A 25,202-nucleotide genomic window follows, 5' to 3' on the forward strand; every position below is an offset into this window, starting at 1 on the left:
TCTAAGTGCTATATTTCAGAGTACAGTATGTTATTTATGATATTTGATAATACCAATATGAACAATATGTGACAGTGTGACTTGTTGTAGTGTTACTAAATATGAATGGTATAATTGACTTTTGAATGTGAAGACTTTTATCACCATTTTTGTCTTTTTCTAGAAAAGCATAATTCCATTTTGGAAACAAGTTTAGTGGTTTTCAAATAGAAAAACTGTGACAAGGGATCAGTCATAAACATAATTAAAATAAACTGCTCTGATGGCCTAAGTAGTTAGAGCATCTGCCTTGGATGCAGGAGGTCACAGTTTCAAACCTTGGCCAGGTCATACCAAAAACTTATAAAAATGGTACTAGCAACAACCTCGCTTAGCACTCAGCATTAAAAGGTTAAGAGCTTACTATTAGGACTTGTCAGCCTGGTGTCAGGATAATGTGACAGGGTGGGACATGATGCTACATGTCAGCCTGGTGTCAGGATAATGTGACAGGGTGGGACATGATGCTACATGTCAGCCTGGTGTCAGGATAATGTGACAGGGCGGGGCATGGTGCTACATGTCTGCGGATTTTCCATATATTCTGTGTCAAAAATCATGGCCACTTTAGAGAGTAACTTCTAAGTGTAGTGGTAGCTCCAGTAGGCAAGACGAAGAATATGTCATAATGTCATAACTGTTATGTATATTTAATTGTGTACTTAACTTTTGTCCATGATTTTAAAATGGTAATTTAGATAATGTAACTCAAGTCTTGTTTATAATTTTACTGGAATTTTCCTTTTGAATGATTCACATGTAGGTCAAGTGAAAATAGAGAATTGTTAAATAATTCACTCTTGTTTTGGGTCAGTCTTTGGGAATCCATTCGTGATTATAGTTTACAGTTGTGTTCAGATATAATGTGAGAGGAACTAAGTATTCATTTGGTTTACTTAAGTGCTCATTCTATTTTGGATTTATATACACTATGGATTAATGTGAATTCTGAATTGCATCATTATGTTACATCTGGACATTCATTACTATTGGAATTTATTTGGAACATTCTATACCTTTGGACTTGTGATAGGACATTCAGTACTACTGGAATTTATTTGGAACATTCTATACCTTTGGACTTGTGATAGGACATTCAGTACTGTTGGAATTTATTTGAAACATTCAGTACCTTTGGACTTGTGATAGGACATTCAGTACTATTGGAATTTATTTGGAACATTCTGTACCTTTGGACTTGTGATAGGACATTCAAGACTTGTTTGGAATACTACTAAAATTGTTGGTTTAACTTTCTTTCCATTACATAATTCAAGACTTAGAGTCCTAACATAACACATGCATTACAACTGGAATACCCTTTGCAATCTGACATGAATGCGATCCAACTAATTGTTTTTCTTATATACTGTAAGAAACATGGTATAGTCCTACCAAGTCTAGCTTTACAAATTGTTACAAGAAATTATTAATAGATTGTATAGCTAATGTTATTCAGATATGTTGTGCTTATTACTGAAAATAACTTTTACATATCACTGAAAAGTATTAGATTATTTACACCAAACTATAACATGCTGTGACAAATTACAGAAATGTGGAAGAACATCTACATCTTTCACTATAGCTACATCCAGAACTGTATCCGAAAACATCAGTGATGTTATAATGAATATAGTGAATCCTGTCTTGCGTGACCACATCTTGAAGATGGAAGAAATGACCTCTAATTGGGTACGAATTTTGGTACAATAATGTTTCTGGACCTTTCAAAAATTGACTGTTTATAATAGGTAATGTTGAATGGAGGTGTCATTGAAAGTAGGTCTGGCTTTATATTGTGTAAATTACATGTGTTGCTGTTACTACTTATATTCCAGGAAGCAGCAGAAATCAGATGTCTAAATTTTCATCCATCAGGGGATTACATCCTGGTTGGTACTGAACACCCGACATGTAAGTTGGATTATAAAGGAAACCTTTAAACTCTTAGAGAAGTGAAATAGTGATATTGACCAAGCGAATGGTTTAGAAAACAGGAAGTATCGAGATTTGATTCATTGTATGTTTTACCAAAGTACAGATTAATAAATACATTTTATTCTTGCACATTTTATCCTATACAGTCATCTTATAATATTATTTCATCCTTGGTGGGTTTTGTTTATGTTTTGTTTTCTAACATATGAATGTGTTGTGCAAGTTACCAAAGCTAATTGTATAGGTTCAGTTGTTCATCATCTTCCATCCACTTGCAGACAGAACAAATAAAATCCCAGGCAGGAGAAGTCAGATTTTGCACACAAAAAATGTATTTATCTTATGTATAATATAGTTGCATGGAAATTGTGGAAAAGTCAGTTGATTTTGAAAATATCCATAGCAATGATATTAAAACACTAATTTGAAGATGCACTGCATGATGTGGAGGGATTCGAAAGTCAATAAATGGTGGCTAAAGAAAATGTGATTATTTTAAATGAAGGTATATTTCGACATCTTTGCATTTTGTAATGGTTGTTGTACCGTACCTTAATCAGTGTCACAGAATAAATAAATCTCATACTGTAAAAGTAAAATCTGGCATTATGGTACATCATAGTAATTGACCTTATCATAAAACAATCCCATTACAATCCATAGTTTCCAAAACCTTGACAAATCCTACAGCTTAAGGGCTTGTATTATAAACCCCTTGAATTTTGAAATGTTGGATTTATCCTTGAATAGTCCTTGAATTTGGTGAAAATCTAGTTAGTTTTTCCTTAGACTCAATAAATGTATTTTGTCTATACAAGATGTTAAAACATATTGAAATAAATCATTCTTTAGACTCAGAATTGTTTCAGGTTTCTTTTTTATTTAAAATGTTGTTCCAGAACTAATGAATAAATTAAATATGATAAAAATTGGGTGAATCAGACATTACATGACAGGAATAATTACCAGTTGGATTAATGTCGCCTTTCTTTAGTGGCACACTAATAAGTCTTGTTGTATTTTTTTCTTATGTATTTGTACCTATTTATGCAGTGATAAACAATGTAATAAATGGAGAAAGTTTAATTTCTGTAACAATAATACTTTTGGCTGCCTTTTCAAACTGTTGAAAAGTCTTGGGTGTTGTGTCAAACATGAAATTTAGTTTCCCAACTAGAGTATGACTTTGATATGCTTGGTTACCCAAAGCTAAAATTTGGTTGATTTTTCTGTTGTTGCAGTATTCAAATTGCTTGTTAGAAAAGTATAACTTTTTTATCAACCCTAAGATGTATTGTCAGATCCGATGTTCAACAATACAAGAGTATCACAGATTAACTTAAATGTTGAAATTCATTACTTTATGTTGTGAAGATTTGTTCATCCACACTCTTGATTAACCTAAATCAGAAGTCAGCAACGTATATTACATAGTGTGCCACTTTTGTCTGGATTAATTATAAAATGAATCAATGCATGGCACCAGTAAGAGAGTAACACTGTTAAAATCGAGATTTTTGACGTGCCACCTTGTTACATGCATGCCATAGGTTGCTGACCCCTGGCCTAAATGTTAAGGTTTGTTTACTTTTGTTTTATGTATATCATATTTTTTCTCAGCTAAATTTCAATTTACTAATTTACTCAAAAAGAATAATTTTAAGTGTAATGGTCATACTATCAACTTTTGTGTAAATATTTGATCAGGAGGTAAATCAGCCACATTATTACACATTATTTTTACAGTACGTCTTTACGATGTCAACACCTTTCAGTGCTTTGTTGGTCGGAATCCAAATCATCAACACAAGAAACCAATTACAAGTGTAAGTATATCCAGTAAAACACACACATATATATGCAGATGATCATGATCTCCCATGCTTGTGACAGACTGACTCTTCATTCAAGGATTTTTAGCTCTTATCACTTTATGACTTAGAGTGGTATTTTTTAATTTATCAGAAATACAACACAAACCTTTTTCTCAGTCTTCAAATCATGCATGTATATTTTAAGAAATGATTGAAGCACCTTGTTTTAAGTTGGCTGTTGTTTAATGGCAATTTGAACACATTATTGGTTATGTCATATGAAAGAAATGGGAGTTATGTGCCTTTCCTGAGGATACACCAAGACATGCAACTCAAGCTGGCCAGGGTGGATATCAAATGCATGACCTTTGAATTAAAAGTTTGATGTTTTACCAGTTGAATTACTGCAGTCTTGCAGTAAGATTTTAAAAGGATAATTATGTTAACTGATGGGCAAATTTGTTATGTTTTAAATTTACAACAGACGAAAATTATTTAAGTAATTACACAAAGAGTAAATATGTGTTGTACATCATAATATTGTTGAATAAAACCAACAAGGTCTTTTCTCAAAAGAATAAAATATGGTAGTGCGACTTCTTGATAGAATCAAATAGAATGAGTATAGAAATAAATGTTTATTTTCTGCCCAGCTTAATATTACTTTTTTAAGCATGAAACTGGAAATACATGTTTTTTGTTGGTGGTGCTCTTGTAAATTCTAATTTGTGTTAATTGAGTACTGCATATGTTGGTTTGCGTGCAGTGTTACTGGTAAACTACTTATTTTTACTAACATTCCTGTTTCTGCAGGTGAAATTCAGCCCCAATGCCAACATGTATGTCACAGCCTCAGAAGATGGTGAGATTAAGATATGGGATGCAGTATCTAGCCTGTGTGTCAACAGTTTTAAGTCTGCCCATGATGGTGTAGAAGTGTGCTCAGTGGTGTTTTCAAGAAATTCAAAGGTACTCATATCTTCCTCACTGTGGTTTACCTCCCCTTGACTGGATAATATCACTGCGAGTGTACTGTGAATTTGGTGGTAAATTGATGCCTGGAGAAAACCATACTCTTTGATAACGTTTTTGATGCTTGATTACAGTTGTGTTTAACTGTCCTTCGGGCAGAATCTTGTTAGGAAAAAATCTTTCCGAGTTCTTTTCTTTCAATGATGGATTACAAGACCTATGATGTTGAAAAGTTGTACGTGACCAGACATTATAATTTACCTATCACATTTGAGAAGTAGTCCCATTTAATCTTCTATCATTTCCATCATTATTGATGGTATTTCTGTGCATGCAGCAGAAATAGTTGTATGCATCAGTCAATCTATATTTGTACTAATCAGCAGAAATGATAATCTAAGGATGAGATGATGTAGACATCCAAATATTGTTATGACATCTCTATATAATGATTTCTTGCCCATAAAGGAAAGCATCTTTTCTTTATTTGTTTCATATATATTCAGCTTCTTTGTAAAGGACACTTGTTATTAAAGAAGAAAATAGTATAGTTTCATGAGTGTTTTGTCATGGATTTTCAATGTTTTCCTTTCTCTGCCAGTATTTGTTCCCATGTTTCAATTATGATCAAAGTTGAACAGGTGGCATGCCATATTTTCATGCAAAAATAGTTCTTATAGGCATATGAAAGGAAGATGGATAATTACTAGAAACCATTGGAGAGCCGTAGAGCAAAAGGATGGAAAACATTTGGATTTCCTGCACAGTTGAGCTGGAGGGATTCTTACTGCACTGGAAATAAAAGGAAGAGCACAGAAACGTCAGTGCAGACAGTGTGCATGACAGCAGAAAGAGCATAAAGTTGGATCTGGCTTTGACTTGAAAAAAAAGAACTAGCAGCCAACACAGATAGGCAGTGTCTGATCCACACTGCCATCTGGAGGTTTTTCTGAGATAAGAGGCAAAAGATCTTGTGAAAGATGGGAACTCAGCTTATTACATCCAACTGCAGTATAGCTGTTTATCAAAATATAATTTTAGTACTTTTCAAAGAAGAAACTTTAAATTCATGATGCCTTTGGATTAGGTGACACAAATCCAAATATTTGACAAGAAATGAGGTCAGTATGGAATTCGGAATGACAAGTCGATGACTGCACAGTCTACTCATTTTCAGAATCATTTTGTGTTATGCCTCAATACATTTTAGTTCCTTCTATATACAATGTAATTTGACTGAATCATTATTTAAACTGCCTGGTCAATTTATGCGCTTCTTGACACTTGAGTTATTTCTGGGTTACTTTATCAAGATATTCAGTGTGATACCTTAGATTGCACAGAAATGGTTTAAACTGAATTGGAAATAAATCCCCGACATGATATGCATTTCATGGGGGCTTTTTGACTACCACCATCCAATGTAAATATACCATTTTGTTAGTGTAACTAAATATATAATTACATCCACAAAGCTGTATAGAGCATCTTTATTTTTCCTTCGTTACTTCTTTAAGAAATTCTGGGCAAGTGACAGCAAATTATCAAGCCTTGTAAAATTGAGACAAAAAGATCAAGAGAGACAAGTGGTAGCTGAAACTCATAAATAGTTATTAATTTTGGAAGAATTAGATTACTTGAAAGGGCCTTTTTTAATTTTTGTTTGGTTTGTTGTTTATATCATATGAGTCATTTTCCTTTTTAACAGTCCATTTTAAAATGTAAATGTTTAACTGTATCGTAGCTTTTGCCCAGCTCTGGTCACTTCACAGAGAGTCGTTGTTGTTATAGGGTTTAACACCATTTTTCAGCACAAGATAGGCTATACATGGTGGCCAGTATTAATGGTGGAGGAAGAACCCAGAAAAACCATGGAAAGAACCCGGAAAACCACGGAAAGAACCACCAACCCATGAGAAGCTACCGGCAAGCTTTCTCACATATCCACATTGGCCAAGCCTGAGACTCAAACCCACGCAGACAGAGATGAGATGGCAGTGATCCATGACGGAGAGCAATTTAGACCACTCAGGGCCCCCACTTCACAGAGAGAGTGAAGTTTTCTTTATCTGTCAAATGTGCTTACATATGTTGTACTCCAGATCCATAATCCATTTTTAATCTGTTGTGCTCTTATATATTGAATTTTATGTTCTACTTTGCAGTACATTTTATCCAGTGGGAAGGATTCCTTGGTCAAGTTGTGGGAACTGGCCACCAACAGATGCCTCATTGTTTACACGGGAGCAGGTGCCACTGGTCAGCAAGACCACAGAACACAGGCTGTCTTCAATCACACAGAAGACTATGGTATGTCATGTAGATCCTGCTGACTGTCTTCTCCTTTTTATTGATAGATGTTTGTAGTCCATCGCAAAACTATAACTCTTCTGGCTGCATCATTATTGTCAGTATTGTTTTATGTTAAAGTTTTTGCAAGTCACATATGGGAGAGGGCTACATAAGCAAGCAGATGCAGACAAGGCATCAGGTTCTGCAGATCACTTCTGTTTTTGACAAGTGGCTCTGGATGAGGAAAGCAGAAAATTCTATATACATCAGTATGACATGTATGTTTTTTTAATTGACATTGTCTGTCCTTCCTTTTCATATGCATTTGAATGGTCTACCAATCAACAGGGTCACACAGCACTGGCTGTCTTTAAACATATAGAATAAACTAAATATCTGGACTGGACATGACATGATCAGTGGAAAAAGTATAAAAATTATAATACCACTTTCAATCTTTTTGAGAAAGAATATGTCAGAAGAGTTTTCAATGTAATAATGTTTCCATCTAATGATATCTTCTGTCCTGTATATATGACAAAAAATAAAATTGCATACAATATCGCATTTAAAACGTTTCTGCCATATGATTTCACCAAAAGATATTAAAAGTGTATTTTGATTTTTTTTATACTATGTCCACTGATCTCATTCTGTCCTGTCACATCCAGTCCAGTGCAGATACTTTGTTAGACACTAACTTTTCAGGGACTTAGTGAATTGATAGCAAATTGGGTATGAGACTTAGCTTGTACAAAACCTGGGTAAACTTCATTTTTTCTATTTTCTGGCAAAATTTAAGAGAATTATAGTTTGAATTAAAAGCCTGCCAGTCAGTTGCATAAAATTGGCAGGGTCACACATGACATATGGATAAATTTCTTCTTACTTTGTTGCGCTTTGTTTCAGTCTTATTCCCAGATGAAAAGACACTAAGCCTTTGCTGCTGGGATTCTAGAAATGCAGAGAGGCAACGATTACTCTCTCTTGGTAAGTCTTAGAACTGACTGAGGAAACACTTTCTTCCAAAGGGCAGAAATACTGTTAACCTTGATTTTTTCTTGGCTACTGAATTTCACAATTTTTTCCAGGTGACTCCCTTTAACAGTGAGCTTAATCAAGGGTGTGTAATGATGAACTGATACATAGAAGAAACATGCACACAATAGAGAGATTGATCTGTTAGGCTGTCTTAATGGCATACTCGTTAAATTATTGTGTATATTTCTGTTGTTTTCTAATTTACATCTCATCTGCATAGCAGTGACTTTGGTGTCTGTTTGCATGTACGTCCATATGTCTGTCTTTCTCCTTCAAATACATTTCCCAGTTACATTGTGTAAGGAATATCAGTCTTCTGTCTTGCAAATCCTGCCCTACTGAAAGACAAAACCATCATCTTCTGTATCTCCTATAGACAAAGGGAAATAACTCTTGCCCAATACTCCCCTAGCCACCGCCCATTGCTATTTTTTTTAAATTGCTGCTGTACTGATTATATATTTTACCTCTGACAAACCAAGCCATTTTAGAGTTCAGATTGGACCATTTAGCTTTCATTTTCAAGTTATTGTGTGGAACAATCATCTTATCTGCAGGGTGTATACACTTCTGCCAAATTTGAGTGACTGTAACATTTATGGACTTTGTCTATTCAAGACCACATTACACCACACTATCAGTGACCTCATGTTATCATTTACGAGTTAGCTTGACACTATTTTCACTTGTTCTGTTAGCAACTGAATTGGTTTAGCAAATTATTGACATACTTCATTGCTAATTGCTGCATTGTTTTCCCTTCTTGTGGCATTTAAGTAGAAATGTCAAGTAAGTGCATGAAATGCATAGGTTCAAAGCAATGTCTAGAAAGCATCAAATGTGACAATGACTATTTTCAGTTAGTAATGGAGGATATATTAGCAAGTTAGCAACATGCTGAATTACTAATTTATGCTTTTTTTTCTCTGTGTTGTTTTACCAGAATTGTCAACTAAACGCAAAATACAACTTCAGCGCATTGAAGTCTACCATGATTCTTGTTTTGTATATAAAAAGTGTTTGACATGCAGCATTTGTAATACATGGTCAGAAGTAGTCTGGGATACAGTATTAGCTAGTTAGTAATATGCTGATTCCAAACTTATGCTTTGTTTTCTCTTCTTGTGTCATCTGTGGAGAAATGTCAACTAAATGCTTGAAATACAAGTTCAAAGCAATCGTCCACAAGGCATCAAAGGGATGGAGAGAGGGAATAAGTCAAAGAAGACCACCTAATGTTGTTCACTGGCAATTCTGACTCACTGGGGAGTGTCCCCCAGTTAGGTAACCCAAAGGCTTAAGTCCACCCTCTGCATGTCTGAGCATTGCCTTTGGGCCTGTAAGTCAGGACACATTGGGTTTGTACTGGATCCATTGGATTCAACTCATACCACTGCAACATTACAGGCTGTCCAGCCATCATGGGCCATCCAGCATGGGGTACCTTTTTAGACAACAGTCCAGCCAGCTAGTTAATCACTTGCAATTTTGACTCATTGGGGAAGTGTTTCATTCCCCCCCCCACCAATTTTTGAGCCAAGCATGGTCTTTGAGCCTGTAAGTCTGGATGCATTGGGTTTTGTACTGGATACATTGGATCCAACTCATACCAGCCCACCGTTAGCAGTTGTACAGGCATCACCAACCATCCCAGCATGGGGATCATTTTGCTGAAGCGATCCAGCGAACATGGATTTACGGGGATGTTAGTGACAGATCTATCCATCTAGCTGCACCATCAGTGATGTACCTTTGCTATGCCAGAGATTTCAGTAAGAAATCCTTCTGTCCACCCAAGCCCATGGAATGGCCAGTACCGGTGATAGCTGGACCATCTTCTATACTGGCAGCATCCAGGCAAACCAGCCATTAGTTCTAGCAGTGTCTGACAAGGGTGAGCTAGTTACATTTTCAAAGAGGATGGACTTAGTCATTGATGCAACCTGGTATGACTTCTCCAGGGCTGCAAGTGGACCCAGATTGGGACTCCACTCAGTGACAAAGCTCCTTCAGATCCACCATGCTCATATCCACCCACAGAAAGGACTGAAATTAGCTTTAAGGCCATAGTCGAGGAAATTTATGCTTGTCTTATATCAGGTCAGCCTTACGAGACAAAAATTGAAACCTTGAGCTGTGGAGAGAATCTCGAGAGCAAGAAGGCCCTCCACTCTGAAAGCTTACACAGGAAAGTGATGTATTTTGAGAGACTTGTGTCATACCTATGACATTGTCCCTTTGAGTGCCTCAATCCCATAACTGGCCAACTTATGATCTGAGACACATTCCAGCATCATGATATTGTGAAGGATAAGACCTTTTGGGTCTTTTAACCAATTTTGATCTCAATTGACACAAGTCCCTCATCCTGTTCCCAAAATGGAATCTGTCCTGGGTTTTAACATGGCTCAATTCAGATTTGTAGCACAGTTTACTAAATGGACTATCATACAAAACTTGTTTCCAGAAAACTTAAGCTTCATCATGTGGGGTCAGCGAGCTACATGCCCTTTCCATTGACCCAAACTATCTTCAGTTCAGATCAGATGGTTCATTGGTCCTTTTGAAACAGCCAGGATTTGTAGCCAAAGATAGGTTACCATGTGTCGGGAACCAAAGAGTAGTCATTCACTTGCTCTCTTCCATTGACAGGTTGAGAGCTGTGGCCATGCAAGATCCTGTTCATGCTCTCAAGTACTACTTGAAACACCCACTGACATGTTATGGTACACACAAATGCCTGTTTCTTACGGTGAAAATCTGGTAAACAGGATATCACCCCTCAAGCCCTTCCGTCATGGTTCAGATGGGCTATATGCTTGGCATACTCTGAGACCTCAAAAGATCAGAGTCACCTCATGAAGATTGCCACTCACAAGCCATCTTTGCTAGCCTCACATTTAGATGTAATGTTTCAATCCAAGATAGGGGCCCTGAGTGGCCGAGTGGTCTAAAGTGCTCTCCATTACGGATCACTGCCATCTCACCTCTGTCTGCGCCGGTTCGAGTCTCGGATTCAGCCAGTGTGGGTATGTGAGAAAGCTTGCCAGTAGCTTCTTGTGGGTCAGTGGTTCTTTCCGGGGTTTATACTGGGTTCTTCTTCCACCATTAATACTGGCCACCATGTATAGCCTATCGTGTGCTGAAAAATGGCGTTAAACCCCACAACAATCAATCCAAGATATCATCAAAACTGTTAGTTGGCATGCAGTATCAACCTTCTTGAGTTTTTCTCTCATAGATTTAGCTTCACAGAGGCAAACCTTGAATCTGACAGTTCCAGTTGTGGCAGCACAGATGGCTACCAGACCCAGTTAAAACAACACAGCTTTGCTGGACTCACTATTTAAATTTTGTAGGTAAGATTTCAATATTTATCCTCTTGACGATATGTAAGGGTCACAGGACAAGTGACCCTGGGCTGTTTTGCTTATGTAATTAGGAGAATCCAGCCATCATTCCATAGAAAGACAACAGAGATATGTGTTTTGATTGCTCAGCATTAAGAGGTTACCCTCCTCCTATTACCTATTCTCCAAATGTAATGTGATTAAAGAAAATATTTGATGGAGATCGCAAATTTTTCAGTAAATTGTTTCTCCAAGAATACAATCACATTATTTAAAAAAACCTCCCAACTACCCTGTCCATAGCTGCCAACCCTCACGAATTTGGCATGAATTTCATGACTTTTTCAGCAATTCACAGATACAGGCAGCAAGCCAAAATTTCATGAATTCTCAATTATTTTAAATCTATAATAAAATAACCGATTTCCCGTTAAGCGCCAGTCGTGATATTCACAGTTGCCGAAATGGTCTGGTACTGTTGGTCACGATATTAGTAGATCTACAGCCAATTAGTACAATTGGCCCGGTGGCAAGCATTTTAGCCTATTTTAATCTGTATATATAAGAGTAGTTTTACAAATGCTTTTGAGAGAAACTGGGGCCTAACCGGAATTTTGCTCCGTGCATGCGTCACCAACACTGATTTGTGTTACCATTCAGCATCGCATGTAAGATGTTGAAAACGTCTTCACCACCAAGGAAAAAGAAATGTATTGCTCAAAAGTGAAGTTTAATTTGGAATACATCAAACATTAGCCGTGCATTCTACCATTAAACATTGATATTCATCATGCTTTTTGCACTCAGTGTGCCATCGCAGAGATGATGTGAGGCAGCACATCGGTTATAGAAAACACGAAGTTGAGAAAATTTAGAATTCGCAGATTTCAGCTCTGGAATATTTTAAGCCATTGGTGGAAGACCTGCAAGCTACCAATGCTGAAGCATTATTTATGAGTTTTCTTGACGATCACAATCTGCCTTTATCAGTTGGAGACAATGCTAAACATTTGTTCAGACAAATGTTCCCGGAATAGAAAATCGCTTCCAAATTTTCTTGTGGAAGAACCAAAATTGCTGCAGCTCCTGTGCATTCCTTACAGCAACACAGTGACAGCGAAAGAGTATTTTCTCTAGTGAGGAAAAATAAGACAGACTTTTGGGCTTCCTTAGCTGCAGAAAATTGTATCAGCAATTTTAGTCACCAAGATCAACCGGCAGGCAATAAGTCTGAACTGTTTAGAAAACAAATTTACGATCAAGCAGTTGAGGAAGGCTGCCACAGTATCATGTCTTGATAAATAAATATTTCTCCTTCAAATACGTTCCCCGATCACATTAACGTTAGGAATATAAGCCTGCTACCTCTCGAATCCAGCCCTACTAAAAGACGAAAATTCGTCTTTTCGGTCTATCTTATATAGACCAAAGGGCAACAACTCTTGCCCCTTACCTCCCCTTGCCACCGCCAGGTGTTGCCAGTTTTTAAGCTTCACTTGTACTGATAACACGTACATTATACCTCCAAACAATCCAAGCCATCTTAGCGTTAAATTGGACCATCGAAGTTAAATTTGGATTTATTGCGTTGGACAATCATTCTTCTACAGGTTGTATACATTATTTTAACAGTTTTTCTCAAAATTGAGTGACTTTGTCACCCTTATGGATTTCGTTTACTGAAGACCATGTTACACACGCTATCGCGGAACTCGTGTTGTTAATTGAGAGTTAACGCGACACTGACTAATTTCGCTTATTCCGTTAGTAACGGTTGTGGTATTAGCGAATTAATAACATGCTGAATTGCTAATTTGTGCTTTGTTTTCTTTTCTTGTGTCGTTTCAGTAGAAATGTCAACCAAATGCATGAAATGCAAAAAGTTCAAAGCAAAAGAAGACAACCATGACTCTTGTATTGTATGTACCAAGTGTACATCATCTATACCATGCAGCGTGTTTAATACTTGGACAGAGCAAAAGTGGGCTGATGTAGTCCAGAAGGCAGCAAAAGGGAGGGATAGATGGAATAAGTCGAAGAAAGATAGCATTGATGTCCTCAGTATACATCCGAAGACAGCCTCCATTGCGAGCCTTGTGGGGAACGTTGGAGTCCCCCCTCCCCCTAAAGTTCGTCGTTTGCAACCGTCAGCCACAGTAACATCAGCGGCAATGGAGGAAAATAATGTTGACAGGGTACAACAGTCCAACTTTGAACAGATGCGTCGTTTGGTCCAGGAAACGACGACGCAACTATTGACATCAGGCCAAATATTACCCTTATTTCCCTCACTTGCTTCCACAGGTTTTTCTGACTCTTTGGGGGAATGTTCCCCCAATTTTAGGCTGCCCAGTGGGCGTAAGTCCCCCGCATGTCCGAGCATGGCCTTCGGGCCTGTAAGTCAGGACACATGGGGTTTTTATCGGATCCATTTCTTTATACAACCTCTACATCACCGGCCGTCCAACTGTCCCAGCATGGGGACCCTATTGGTAAAACGATCCGACCAAACATGACTTACGGGGATTTTAGTGATAAATCCGTCTGTCAACCTGTACCACCGGCAACATACCAATACTATGATGGAGATTTTCGTGAGAAATCTGTCCATCCAGCCAGGCCATTGGAGCAGCCGGTACCGGTGATAGCATGACCGTCGCCAACATTCAGACCGACCACAAGTCAGACAAACCAGCCGACAGGGCCGACCGTCCATATGTTCACGGCTTATCCACAAGGGAGAGTTAGTGACAGTGTTAAGGATGATGGAATCGTGTCATCTATGCCACCTGGTATGCTCTATCCAGAAATGCAAGCTATTACAGAGCACGACTCGGCGCACAGTGAGGGTGACGAAACTCCTGCAAAATCAGCCGTACACAGATCCAACCATGGAACGGACTGAGTTTGGCTTCAAGGCGGCAGTGGAATAAATTTATAGGGTGTTGGCAATTTCAGAATGCCCTCCACCTCCTACCGCCACTCAAGACTACAAAGTTAAGGCATCTGTAGATCTTGATGGGGAGGAAGAGACGCCGTCCTTCCGGCTCCTTCCCCAGTCGGCAAAAATTAAGGAGATCAGCAATCGTCTATCAGGACGAATATGTGATCCGGGAAATGCTAAGGCATTCTTTTCAGAAAGCCAAATACCAGCGACGTTCTCGGGTTGCTGGTACAAAACTCATTCAGATGCCTTCAGTACGGATCTTCCGGCCCTGGACACAAATATGGCAGCAGTTCACATGTCCGCTCCACTGTTTTACAAAGTGGACAAAAATGTGTTCCATGCCACATCAAAGCTAGTCCGGAACTTAGTCGCTATGGCTTCAATGTTAGACTTGGCTTCATTAGCCATTTTCCGACTCGCAGAAAAATCCAACGATGACCACGCTTGGGAAGCAACGGCCCGGATTGCTAGAGTTATTAACAGGGCAGCTCACCATTCCATGGCCAATGCGTTGACTGCTTCTGCCAACTTAGACCTGATACGACGTGACGCATGTCTGCGGTCCACGTCGCTCAAGCCCCATCATACTCTGGCTTTATGGATGACTCCGTTTGGGTCGCCTTTACCCTTTGGAGGAAAAATTGAAGAAGTTCGGAAGCAGGCAGCTCAGGAACTGCCCCTCCAACTCACCGCCCAGCCCTCGCAGGCGTTTAGAAAAAATCAGCCCCTGCCACAGTGGAGGGATGATTGGCAGACCAGGGACAAGGGATCCTTACAATCAAATGTGCAGTATAGATCCCAACCCAATGCCAGGAGACAACAGTCTAATCAAGCTAGGAGGCAACCATACAGAGGCGGTAAGAAACAAAGTTTCTCCGTCTTCAAGCCTCCTAACTCTAAAAATTGACATATCCTCTCCACCACCCATGGACAGCCTACCTGTGGGCGGCTGCCTCCTGCAATTTCAGGACCACTGGACCACCTTTTTTCCTCAGAATGATTGGGTGATCCAGGTCATTTCGGAGGGACTTCGGATTTCATTTATCCAACCCCCTCCCCTGTCCTCCTCTCCCCTCTTCACGGACGTACCATCCGATCGGGAGAAGGATACCTTTCTACAACAGGAGATACAGTCGCTCATAGAAAAACAGGCGGTGGAGATTGTGGAAAACCCGCAATCGCCGGGGTTTTATTCCAGGCTGTTTCTTATCCAGAAGGCAAACGGCAAGTTGAGGCCGATCATCGACCTGAGTCGCCTCAACCAATACATTTTACCACCAAAATTCAAGATGGAAACGGCGAAATCAATCCATCTTTCCATCCGGCGGGACGAGTATGCCATCAGTCTAGATATGACCGACGCATATTTTCACGTCCTTATCCACCCCGCATCACGGAAATTTCTCAGATTCGCTTGCCGCAACGCAGTTTATCAGTTCCGGGTCCTACCCTTTGGCCTCAACATCAGCCCTTGGGCTTTTACCAAGGTTATGGATTGCGTCGTCACCCTGTTCCGCTCGACTTCATCTACAGGGCCGGCAGTGTACTTGGACGACATCCTCCAGAAACATATGGTAAGTTCTATTCTGCTCAAAGGCAGAAACAATCTTTTAGCACTTTTAGATCATCTAGGCTTTCTCGTGAACTGGAAAAAGTCAGATCTCCGTCCATCTCAGCATTTTGTCCATCTGGGTATGGAGTTTCTCACCGATCTGAATCTGGTACGGCTTCCTCGCGCTTGCGTAATTCGGATCGTCGAACTCGTCAAGTCCGTTTCCAACAGGACATGGATTTCAGCGAGAGAATTCTTGCAACTCCTCGGATTATTCAATGCGGCGGCGGACTTGATCCCGCTTGGCCGTCTTTTTATGCGTCCCTTACAAATGACGTTACTGGCACAATGGCGCCCCTTTTCAAGTCCCCTCAATCAAACAATAATGATCACGCCCGAGATACGATCATTCCTGAGTCAGTGGCACAACCCAGGTTGACTGTCCATGGGGATTCCTCTGGAGATGCCCCAAGCGGAGATAACGGTATGTACCGACGCCAGTACCTACGGTTGGGGTGCCCACCTCTTGCCGGACTTCGCTACAGTCAGTGGCACGTTGGAGCCAGGGGAGAGGCCTCTCCACATCAACCTTTTAGAAATGAGGGCTGTCATCAATGCCTTTCATTTCTGGAAGGATCAACTCTCAGGAAAAACTGTCCTCATTATGTCAGACAACTCTGTAGTGGTGACTTATCTCATCAAACAAGGGGGCACCAAATCACCAGACCTGTGCATTCTGATCTGGCAGTTTCTACGTTGGTGCGACAACCTCCACATCAACGTACAAATCAGACACATTCCCGGCAGACTCAATGTCTTGGCTGACACTCTATCCAGGAAAGGTCAAGTCATTCACACGGAATGGTCACTCCATCAGTCAGTCTTTCTTCGGATTTGCACACTTTGGGGGCATCCAATGATCGATCTTTTTGCGACAAGGTGGAATCGCAAGTTGCCCATCTTCGTCTCTCTGGTTCCAGACCCAGAGGCTTGGGCTGTGGACGCTCTGTCAATCAGCTGGGAGGGGTTGTGGGCATTCGCCTACCCTCCCACGGTTTTGGTACCAAAAATAATCCAGAGGTTAAGGGGTCAGAACTGTCGGATGATTCTGATTGCCCCTCTCAGATGGAACAAGTCCTGGGTCACCAATCTACTTAATCTAGTGATAGATCTACCCAGGAAGATTCCAACCAGCCCAAATCTTCTCAAACAACCGCGGTCACGGGTGTTCCACCCCTGCCCGGACCGTCTTCTTCTTCACGCTTGGCTCTTGTCCGGGCAGCCTTGCGAGACAAACAATTTAAACCTTTGATTGTGGAGAGAATCTCAAGAGCAAGAAGGCCCTCCACTTTGAAGGCTTATGAGGGAAAGTGGCGTGTTTTCAGGGACTGGTGCCATATCAATAACATCGTCCCTTTGAGTGTCTCAATCCCTCAACTGGCCGACTTTTTTCTCTGGCTTTTCGAGGAGAAACATTTGGCCCCAATTACTATCAAAGGCTACCGCTTCATGATATCAGACACATTCCACCATCATGGTAGATGTGATATTGGGCATAACAAAGATCTGTCAGATCTTTTAGCCAATTTTGACTTCAATCGACCAAAATCCCTCACCCTGTTTCCAAAATGGAATCTGTCCTGGGTTTTAACATGGCCCAATTCAGACAAATTTGAACCTTTAGGCCACACTTCGTTAAAGCTACTATCATACAAAACATGTTTCTTGATAGCCTTACCTTCAGCATGCAGGGTGAGCGAGTTACATGCCCTTTCCAGTGACCCGAACTTTCTTCATTTCAGATCAGATGGTTCGGTGGTCCCCCTGACGCAGCCAGGCTTTGTAGCCAAAAATAGGTCACCATCCATTGGCAATCAAAGAATTGTCATTCGCTCGCTCTCTTCCATAGATAAATCATGAGCAGCAGCCATGCAAGATCCTGTTCGGGCACTCAAGCTCTATTTAAAACGCACAGAGGCGTGTCGGGACACACGTAAGCGCCTCTTTCTTCCGGTCAAAGCTGGTAAACGGGATATCACCCCTCAAGCCCTTGCTTCATGGCTGAAGTTGGTTATACGCTCAGCGTACTCTGAGGTCTCACAAGATCAGAGTCACCTCATGAAGATTACGGCTCATGAGATTAGAGCAATCTCGGCGAGCCTGGCATTCAAACGCAATGTTTCAATCCGAGATATAATAGAAGCTGTTGGCTGGCAGGCAGAGTCAACCTTCTCCAGTTTTTATCTCAGAGATTTGGCTTCTCAAAGGCAAACCTTGAATCTGGTAGGTCCGGTGTCGGCAGCCCAGATGACCACCAGACTCATTGAAAACAATCAGCACAGCCTATCAGCTTCGCTGGATTCGCCAGTAAAATTTCGTAGGTAAGAAAATTTCAATAACTATCTTCTTAACCGTATATAGGGGTCACATATAACATGACCTTAGGCTGTGTTGCTGATGAAATTAGGAGAACGGGTTATCGTTCAAATGGGGAATCCAGCCATCATTCCCTAGAAGGTACCCGGGGTGGAGGTAGGATGCTCAGCATTCCCTCCTCCTATTACTTATTCTCCTAACGTTAATGCGATCGGGGAACGTATTTGAAGGAAAAAGCAAATTTTTAGTAAATTATGTTTCTCCGAGAATACTTACCCGACCACATTACTTAAAAACCCTCCCAACCACCCCGCTATGTGAGCATCCTCGTATAATATATATCGCTCAGCTTAAAAAACTAGCGACACCTGGCGGTGGCAAGGGGAGGTAAAGGGCAAGAGTTATTGCCCTTTGGTCTATATAAGATAGACCGAAAAGACGAATTTTCGCCTTTTAGTATGGCTGGATTCGAGAGGTAGCAGGCTTATATTCCTAACGTTAATGTGATCGGGTAAGTATTCTCGGAGAAACATAATTTACTAAAAATTTGCTTTCTGCATATATGTAGTGTTTTAGTTTTATATTGCAATCTTGATGTAGTGTAGTATTGACGGTCAGAGTGGATGGAGTTATTGTCATGGCATTTTTGGTTTCGTATTTTTGACTAATTCATGTCCAAATTCACAACTTTTTATCCCTACTTTCACGCATTGTAAGTCTAGAAGGTTGGCAGCTATGCCTGCCATGTATGCACCACTCAGCCAAGAACTAGCAACACCTGGTTGTGGCAAGTGGAGCTAATGGGCAAGAGTTAGACAGGAAAAGACAATTTTCATCTTTTGATAGGGCTGGATTCACAAGGTAGCTGGCTAATATTCCTCACATAATACATTTACTGACAAATTTGTGTTCTCTGTCCATGCTCTGATGTTAAAGTTTCATCTCATCTGCTGTTTAGGCCAGGTCAGCTAAGTAAAAAGTGTTTGGTAGGATATGCTCTGTACAAATTGGATCCCTTAGAAATGGTGTGCTGTGATCTCCCCATAAATTTCATATACAGTAGTCCCTCTCTTATAAGGCCACCCCTACTGCAGCAGGGAAGTGGCCTTATAATGAGGGTGGCCTTTCTAGAGGGGGATGACAAATGTGAATAGTAAATACGTATGAAGAAAGTCACAAGTACATTTAATTTTAAAACATTTCATATTTTCATTAAAATATCACATGCATGTTGTGAAATAAATGAAAAACAAACGGTTTCATCATTTTCAAAAGAATGTTATGAATAACCATTGATATAGTTTTAAAACTGTTTTTATAATTATGTTACAGATCACATCATCTGTCATTCTGTTGGTAACAGTCTAAAAAACAAACCAGTCTCTTCACAATTAAAAATATCCTTGCTGTCATATCCCCTGCATATATCATTTAGTCTTTTGTTCCAATCATCGACAACTTCATTATTAACATCAGCTGATTATCCACTAAGGACAGAACACTTGATATTGTGTTGCACTTGAAATCTGCAACCATCAGTTACGTGCGGTAAAGTCATCATATCCAAATTCAACTGACAAAATTGTTGCTTTTTCTTGTCATTCAAATCAGGATACAAACATCTCCTGGCTCAAACAATCTTCCTTTCTCTGTCCATTTCACCTTCCCACTTCTGCAGAATTGTTTCCTTATCTATCACGTTATTGTTCATCTGAGTCTTTCCAAAGTTAGTTTTCTGCAAGGATCCTTGATTGTCCCCCCCACCCGAACCTCTCAGTCAGTTGAATTACTTTCACTTTCTCTTCTAAATTGATCATTTTTCTTTTCCTCGATGACATGTTGATCTTTTTGCAGTAAGTTATTCATGTTGCCAACTACAATATGATAAAACAATTTTTTTATGCATCTAAACAAATTGCTGTGTGTTTTCAAAGGAAGTGGGGGCCCCGAGTGGTCTAAAGCGCTCACCGCTCCGGATCACTGCCATCTCACCTCTGTCTGCATATGTTCCAGTCCAAGGCTCGGCTAGCGTGGGTATGTGGGAAAGCCTGCCAGTAGCTTCTCGTGGGTCAGTGGTTCTTTACTGGGTTTTCCAGGGTTCTTCCACCACCGGTTATACTGGCCGCCATATATGGCCTATCTTGTGCTGAAAAATGGCGTTAAACCCTAGAACAACAACAACATCAAAGGAAGTGATCTTGTCACATTATTCATTAGTCGCAGTCTGGTACCCTATTGTTTTTATACATTTCTTTACATTAAGTGAGTGAAGCCAAAATGGCTTCGATATGTACCATTTAACATCACGCAGATTTGACCTCGTGGCTGTTAGGATTTGTAATTTTGATAATTATTGTCAGTAGTATTAGCCACTAATTATCAAAGTGAACATCTTACTAAGGGAAGCCATAAAAACTATCAAACCATTTTCCTGCTGACTTGTGTATTGTACATCGATGCTGCCACTTCTCAGCTATTACTACTGTTCAGTAATTGTAATCTTAACAATTATCGAAGTGACTAAACCGGACATTTATGATAACACAGCAGTAAGGCTAATTGGATTACATGGACTTACCCTTTTGTATGGATTAAAATTTGAGTCTTTCTCGGCGTTATGGAATAAATGTGGCTTCTCGTGAGGCATAAATGATATAATATTAACCTTAGTGGTACATGTGCTTTAGTCAACACTTCTTTCAGTAACGAAAACCTGACATCAGGAAACAGAAATCGGTTTACTTAACACACGTTATGAATAAAATACTGGTTCTGGATACATATCAAAATAAAATGCAGCCGCTTGTGAGGGGTAAATTTTATATTATTGCACTAATATGCTGGTCGCGTTAGCCAGGTGGCCTTTCGTGAGGGTTACTTTTGAACACAAACTTGTCGGTGCCAATGGATTCTGGCTGTAAGGAGCGGGTGGCCGCTGGTCAGGGGGGCCATTCAAGAGGGGGACTACTGTAGCAGCAGGTCAGCTAAGTAAAAAGTGTTTTTTAGGACATGCTCTGTATAAATTGGATCCCTTAGAAATTGTGTGCAGTTATCTCCCCATAAATTTCCTATAGCAGCAGCATATATGCAAAGTATCATCTTAAAACAATCAAATATACATGTTATCATCGTAAAATTAGAAACAGTTAGGGCTGTTCCATTGAAACAGTCCTACAGAAGGCACTTTTAAAGTGGGGTGCTCACCCATAGATGCAATTTTGAATTTTCTTATAATTTTAATTACGGTGAAATCAAAGTATCCTGGCATATGGTACCATGTATGTTTAAATGAAACAGTCCTTATGATCTGTTAAATGTAATTGAAATTATTCTTTGAATTAAAATAAATAGTCTTAATTTGTTTTAACCTCCCCATATTTATTTGGCATAGAAGTCTTTAAGGTAAAGTCTTGTTGTGTCAGTTGCTATAGCACCTTCTGTGACAGCCTGTTTCTTAACACACTTTTGATACTGTTCATCATTCAGTGCTGTAACACCTTCTGTGACAGCCTGTTTCTTAACACACTTTTGATACTCTTCATCATTCAGTCTGAAAAAAGATGACATGCATTCAGAAACAGTATATACTATGTGAATACAAGAAATTCCCTTTGTTGACCTAGCCTTTTGTTTAGGTAGAAAGTAAGCAATTGTAATATAGAGCCTAAAGAACTTTAACATTGACCTTTGCCGCAAAGCATTATGTTCTTGTTTTCTCAACTTTTGATTCTGCCAACCTCTTAACCCCCATCCCACCTCCTACCATTTAGAACAGTCCCTCCTGGGTAGATCCCAATTACTAAACAGTTTTGCATATCTGTTAATTGCTGCCAAACCTGAAGTATGAAATTGGTTTTTTAAATGTTGGACCACAAGTTATATGACGTTCTACCTGTCACGCATAAATATCAAAGTGACCTGTATAATATTTGCGTGACCTATGGGTTAAATACATGAAGACAATAAAATAATATTTTAATCAAATCGTTTTTACAGCACCCACACTTAATGATGTCCAACCATCTGCAGACAAGGTGGTTTTATCTGCTCTAGTTTTCTTTTTGTTTTTTTCACTCGAACTGCATTTATACCATATCCCGTCGATAGAGCTGGAAGCCTATTGATTTGGGAAATGTTTGGTCAGGGTTAGTATCATTGGAGCAGAAGATGTGATTTTCCATTCTGCATGATAAGTCAAATTTCCCAGACCTCATTTTTATCACACTTCATAGGTAGATTCCACTTGAGCAAGGTCAAGGACACTTGAGCCAACATTATATATTTGGCTTCTGCTTGTCATTTTTCTTGACGTAATAAGTCGTTTTTTCTCATGTTTTCAGTACCCAATTTTGTATCACCTTCCTTGTTGCATTACATTTCATTAAGGCAGCTTCTTGTTGAGACTAGCTATTAGGTCAAGTTCAAGGTCACTGAAGGTTAAATTTGCACAGTTACATTGATTATACATTTGTAATAGTTATGGGATGGTAAGTTTTGGGTGATTTGCCTTTTTTATGGTGGCTGTTTTATATACATATTTTTTTTTATAGGTCACAATGGTGTTGTGCGTCAGATTGCACACTCCCCAACAGGACCAGCTTTTATCACTTGCAGTGATGATTTTCGTGCCCGGTTTTGGTACAGAAAAGCAGATAGTGATTAGCGCCAAGCTTGTGCCAGTGATGCTCTATGTTTTCATTACCATCTTAATATCATAATGTTTTAAGAAACTGACATTTTTTGTCCATAGTATAATTTCATCAAAAGACCAAACTTTTGTCAGGCTTGTACTGTAAAAGTGAAATAAACGATTGATATTTTTCATTTTGGTCAGAATTTTGCATGAGACCTTTGTTCTGCACAAAACTGCTATTCCATTTTTTTAACTATTGATTTACTTTTTTGTGTTGTAGCTAAAGTAACTAGTTTGCTTCAAAGTATGTCTGTTAGTGTTCTAATATACTCCACAAACTCTTGTTTAGAGCTGTACAATCTTTGCTTACATGCTGATATAAGGTACTGTTAGATTTAGAGGAGATCAGAAAATGCAGAGGAAGTTAGCAGTCTTGTAAAGGTAACCACACAGGGATCTGCAGTGTATTCCAGGCTGTACCCAAGCAGCTTTTAGCACAGTAAAGTTTGAAACGGTGCACATAATCATTGGTAATGCGATCTAAATCAAAGAAAAAATGTTTTGTTTGCAAGATTGTGATCTGTGTCCTGACAGTTCTGACAAATCGAATAAGTCATCAAGATCCTCCATTTTATTAACTCGGGCTGTATGGTAAGCTTCTCACTGGAACATGATTACCTCGACAATTTTTAGAGTGCCAAGTGAGCGAATTAAAAACTATCTGACTTTATGCATGCTGAATACTAAGTCACTGATAATGACTGACATACTAATACAAAATGAAAGTACTATATATTTTTAGGTCATTTAAATGATTGAAACCAATGACGATGACAGTGGGTGCAATGCCCTATCATCAGATACCGGGAGTGACATCTTGGCAAATGTAGTGTAAATAATGCACAGGAAAATGGACCAATATTATTGCTATTGATTCAAAAAAAAAAGGCTGACTTTATTATGGCAAAAATGAAAGATAAGATTCCACACATTTGTACAATTGTGCAACTACTGCAAAGAAAAGTGACTGAGTTATGTATAGGTGACATTTTATTCCTGCTTATTTATGTCATCTGTAATTTAGCAATAATTTAGTTTCATTGAGAAATAACACTATATCATTACAGTAATTTAATGGAAGTTAACATAATGGTTTGTAACTTTGGTGACATATTAAGCATGTACTGAGTTTTCATCAGATGATGCAGTGATGGCTAGGACCCCTTAAAAGTTAGAAGGGCTTCCTTGATTCAACCTCGGGAACCATAAGTACCCCTTTTCTTGGAAAGCTGGATAAAACACTGAATCAGGGGATTGAAAAAGAGCCATCACATGTAAATCATGTACACGACTACAATGCCATTTATGATTGATAAAAGAAATTAAAATATCCACTGGTTATATTGTAATAATTAATATAGTTAACGGAAGCATTGCATTTTTAGGTCATGATATAAGGTAAGTGTGGATCATAGACAATCATGACATTTTTTATGTAAATTATGTGTACATTTTAACATTGTTATGTTCATTACGTCACTAAAATGCAGAAATTGGTCAGACATACAAAAACATATACATTCTCAGTATCTAAACAATATTGATGTCTCTGCAATTCAGACATTTCATGTTTTCTTGTATCTTTAATGAAGAAAAATGCATTAAAGATTTTCTTTCATAAGGTATGCAACTATTAGTTTATTTGTCCCCTGCTTCTCTTAGGAAATAGATATTTAGTTTTGCTTTTCTCTTTATCATTCTTTCATCCCTCTGTCTCTATTTAAGTTCTGTGCATATGCTGCCTCAATTATTAATACATCTCCACAGATTTGACACACTCCTTGATACAGATGAGAAATTGAATGACATCATTTCAGCAAAATTTGGTTGTTCAGCTTGAGACAAATGGGAAATTAACTAACTTCATCAAACATGTGGCCCATGGAATTGTTTCTTGCAGCACACAATGCCACTTTTCTGCAACCCTCGGTGACACCCAAAATTTGTAAAATAATTAGTAATGCAAAAAAAATTTACTTCACAGCTAGCCAGTTTTTGGGAAAATTCGATTTTTTTTACATAGTTTTTGTTTCCAACATTTCAACTGGCTACCTTTTTATATGAGTGGCTTTAGTTGTATGAAAAGGTTTCAGTGATGCTGAGCTCTGGTCTATGAACTAGTCCTCATGTGGAACTTGCGATTTGAGTTTGAGACCCCTGGGCTGTTTCATACCAATGAAATGGA

The 25,202-nt window shown here is 39.1% G+C and overlaps 1 protein-coding gene across 1 annotated transcript in view; it reads left to right on the forward strand.

The window, feature by feature from the left end:
• Positions 1-24,638, forward strand: part of LOC149781260 (cleavage stimulation factor subunit 1-like) — a 41,908-nt gene extending 17,270 nt beyond the window's left edge. Inside the window, exons 8-13 of the mRNA XM_089935344.1 lie at positions 1,881-1,956; positions 3,727-3,806; positions 4,608-4,763; positions 6,932-7,076; positions 7,968-8,048; positions 22,875-24,638. Of these exons, the coding sequence (XP_089791470.1) occupies positions 1,881-1,956; positions 3,727-3,806; positions 4,608-4,763; positions 6,932-7,076; positions 7,968-8,048; positions 22,875-22,987 (651 nt within the window). The 3' untranslated portion in view covers positions 22,988-24,638. The remainder of the gene's footprint in view (positions 1-1,880; positions 1,957-3,726; positions 3,807-4,607; positions 4,764-6,931; positions 7,077-7,967; positions 8,049-22,874) is intronic.
• Positions 24,639-25,202: the final 564 nt, after the last annotated feature.

This window comes from Sinohyriopsis cumingii, chromosome 15 (genome assembly GCF_028554795.1).
Source record: "Sinohyriopsis cumingii isolate HCF-2022 chromosome 15, ASM2855479v2, whole genome shotgun sequence".
Taxonomy (NCBI): Eukaryota; Metazoa; Mollusca; class Bivalvia; order Unionida; family Unionidae; genus Sinohyriopsis; species Sinohyriopsis cumingii.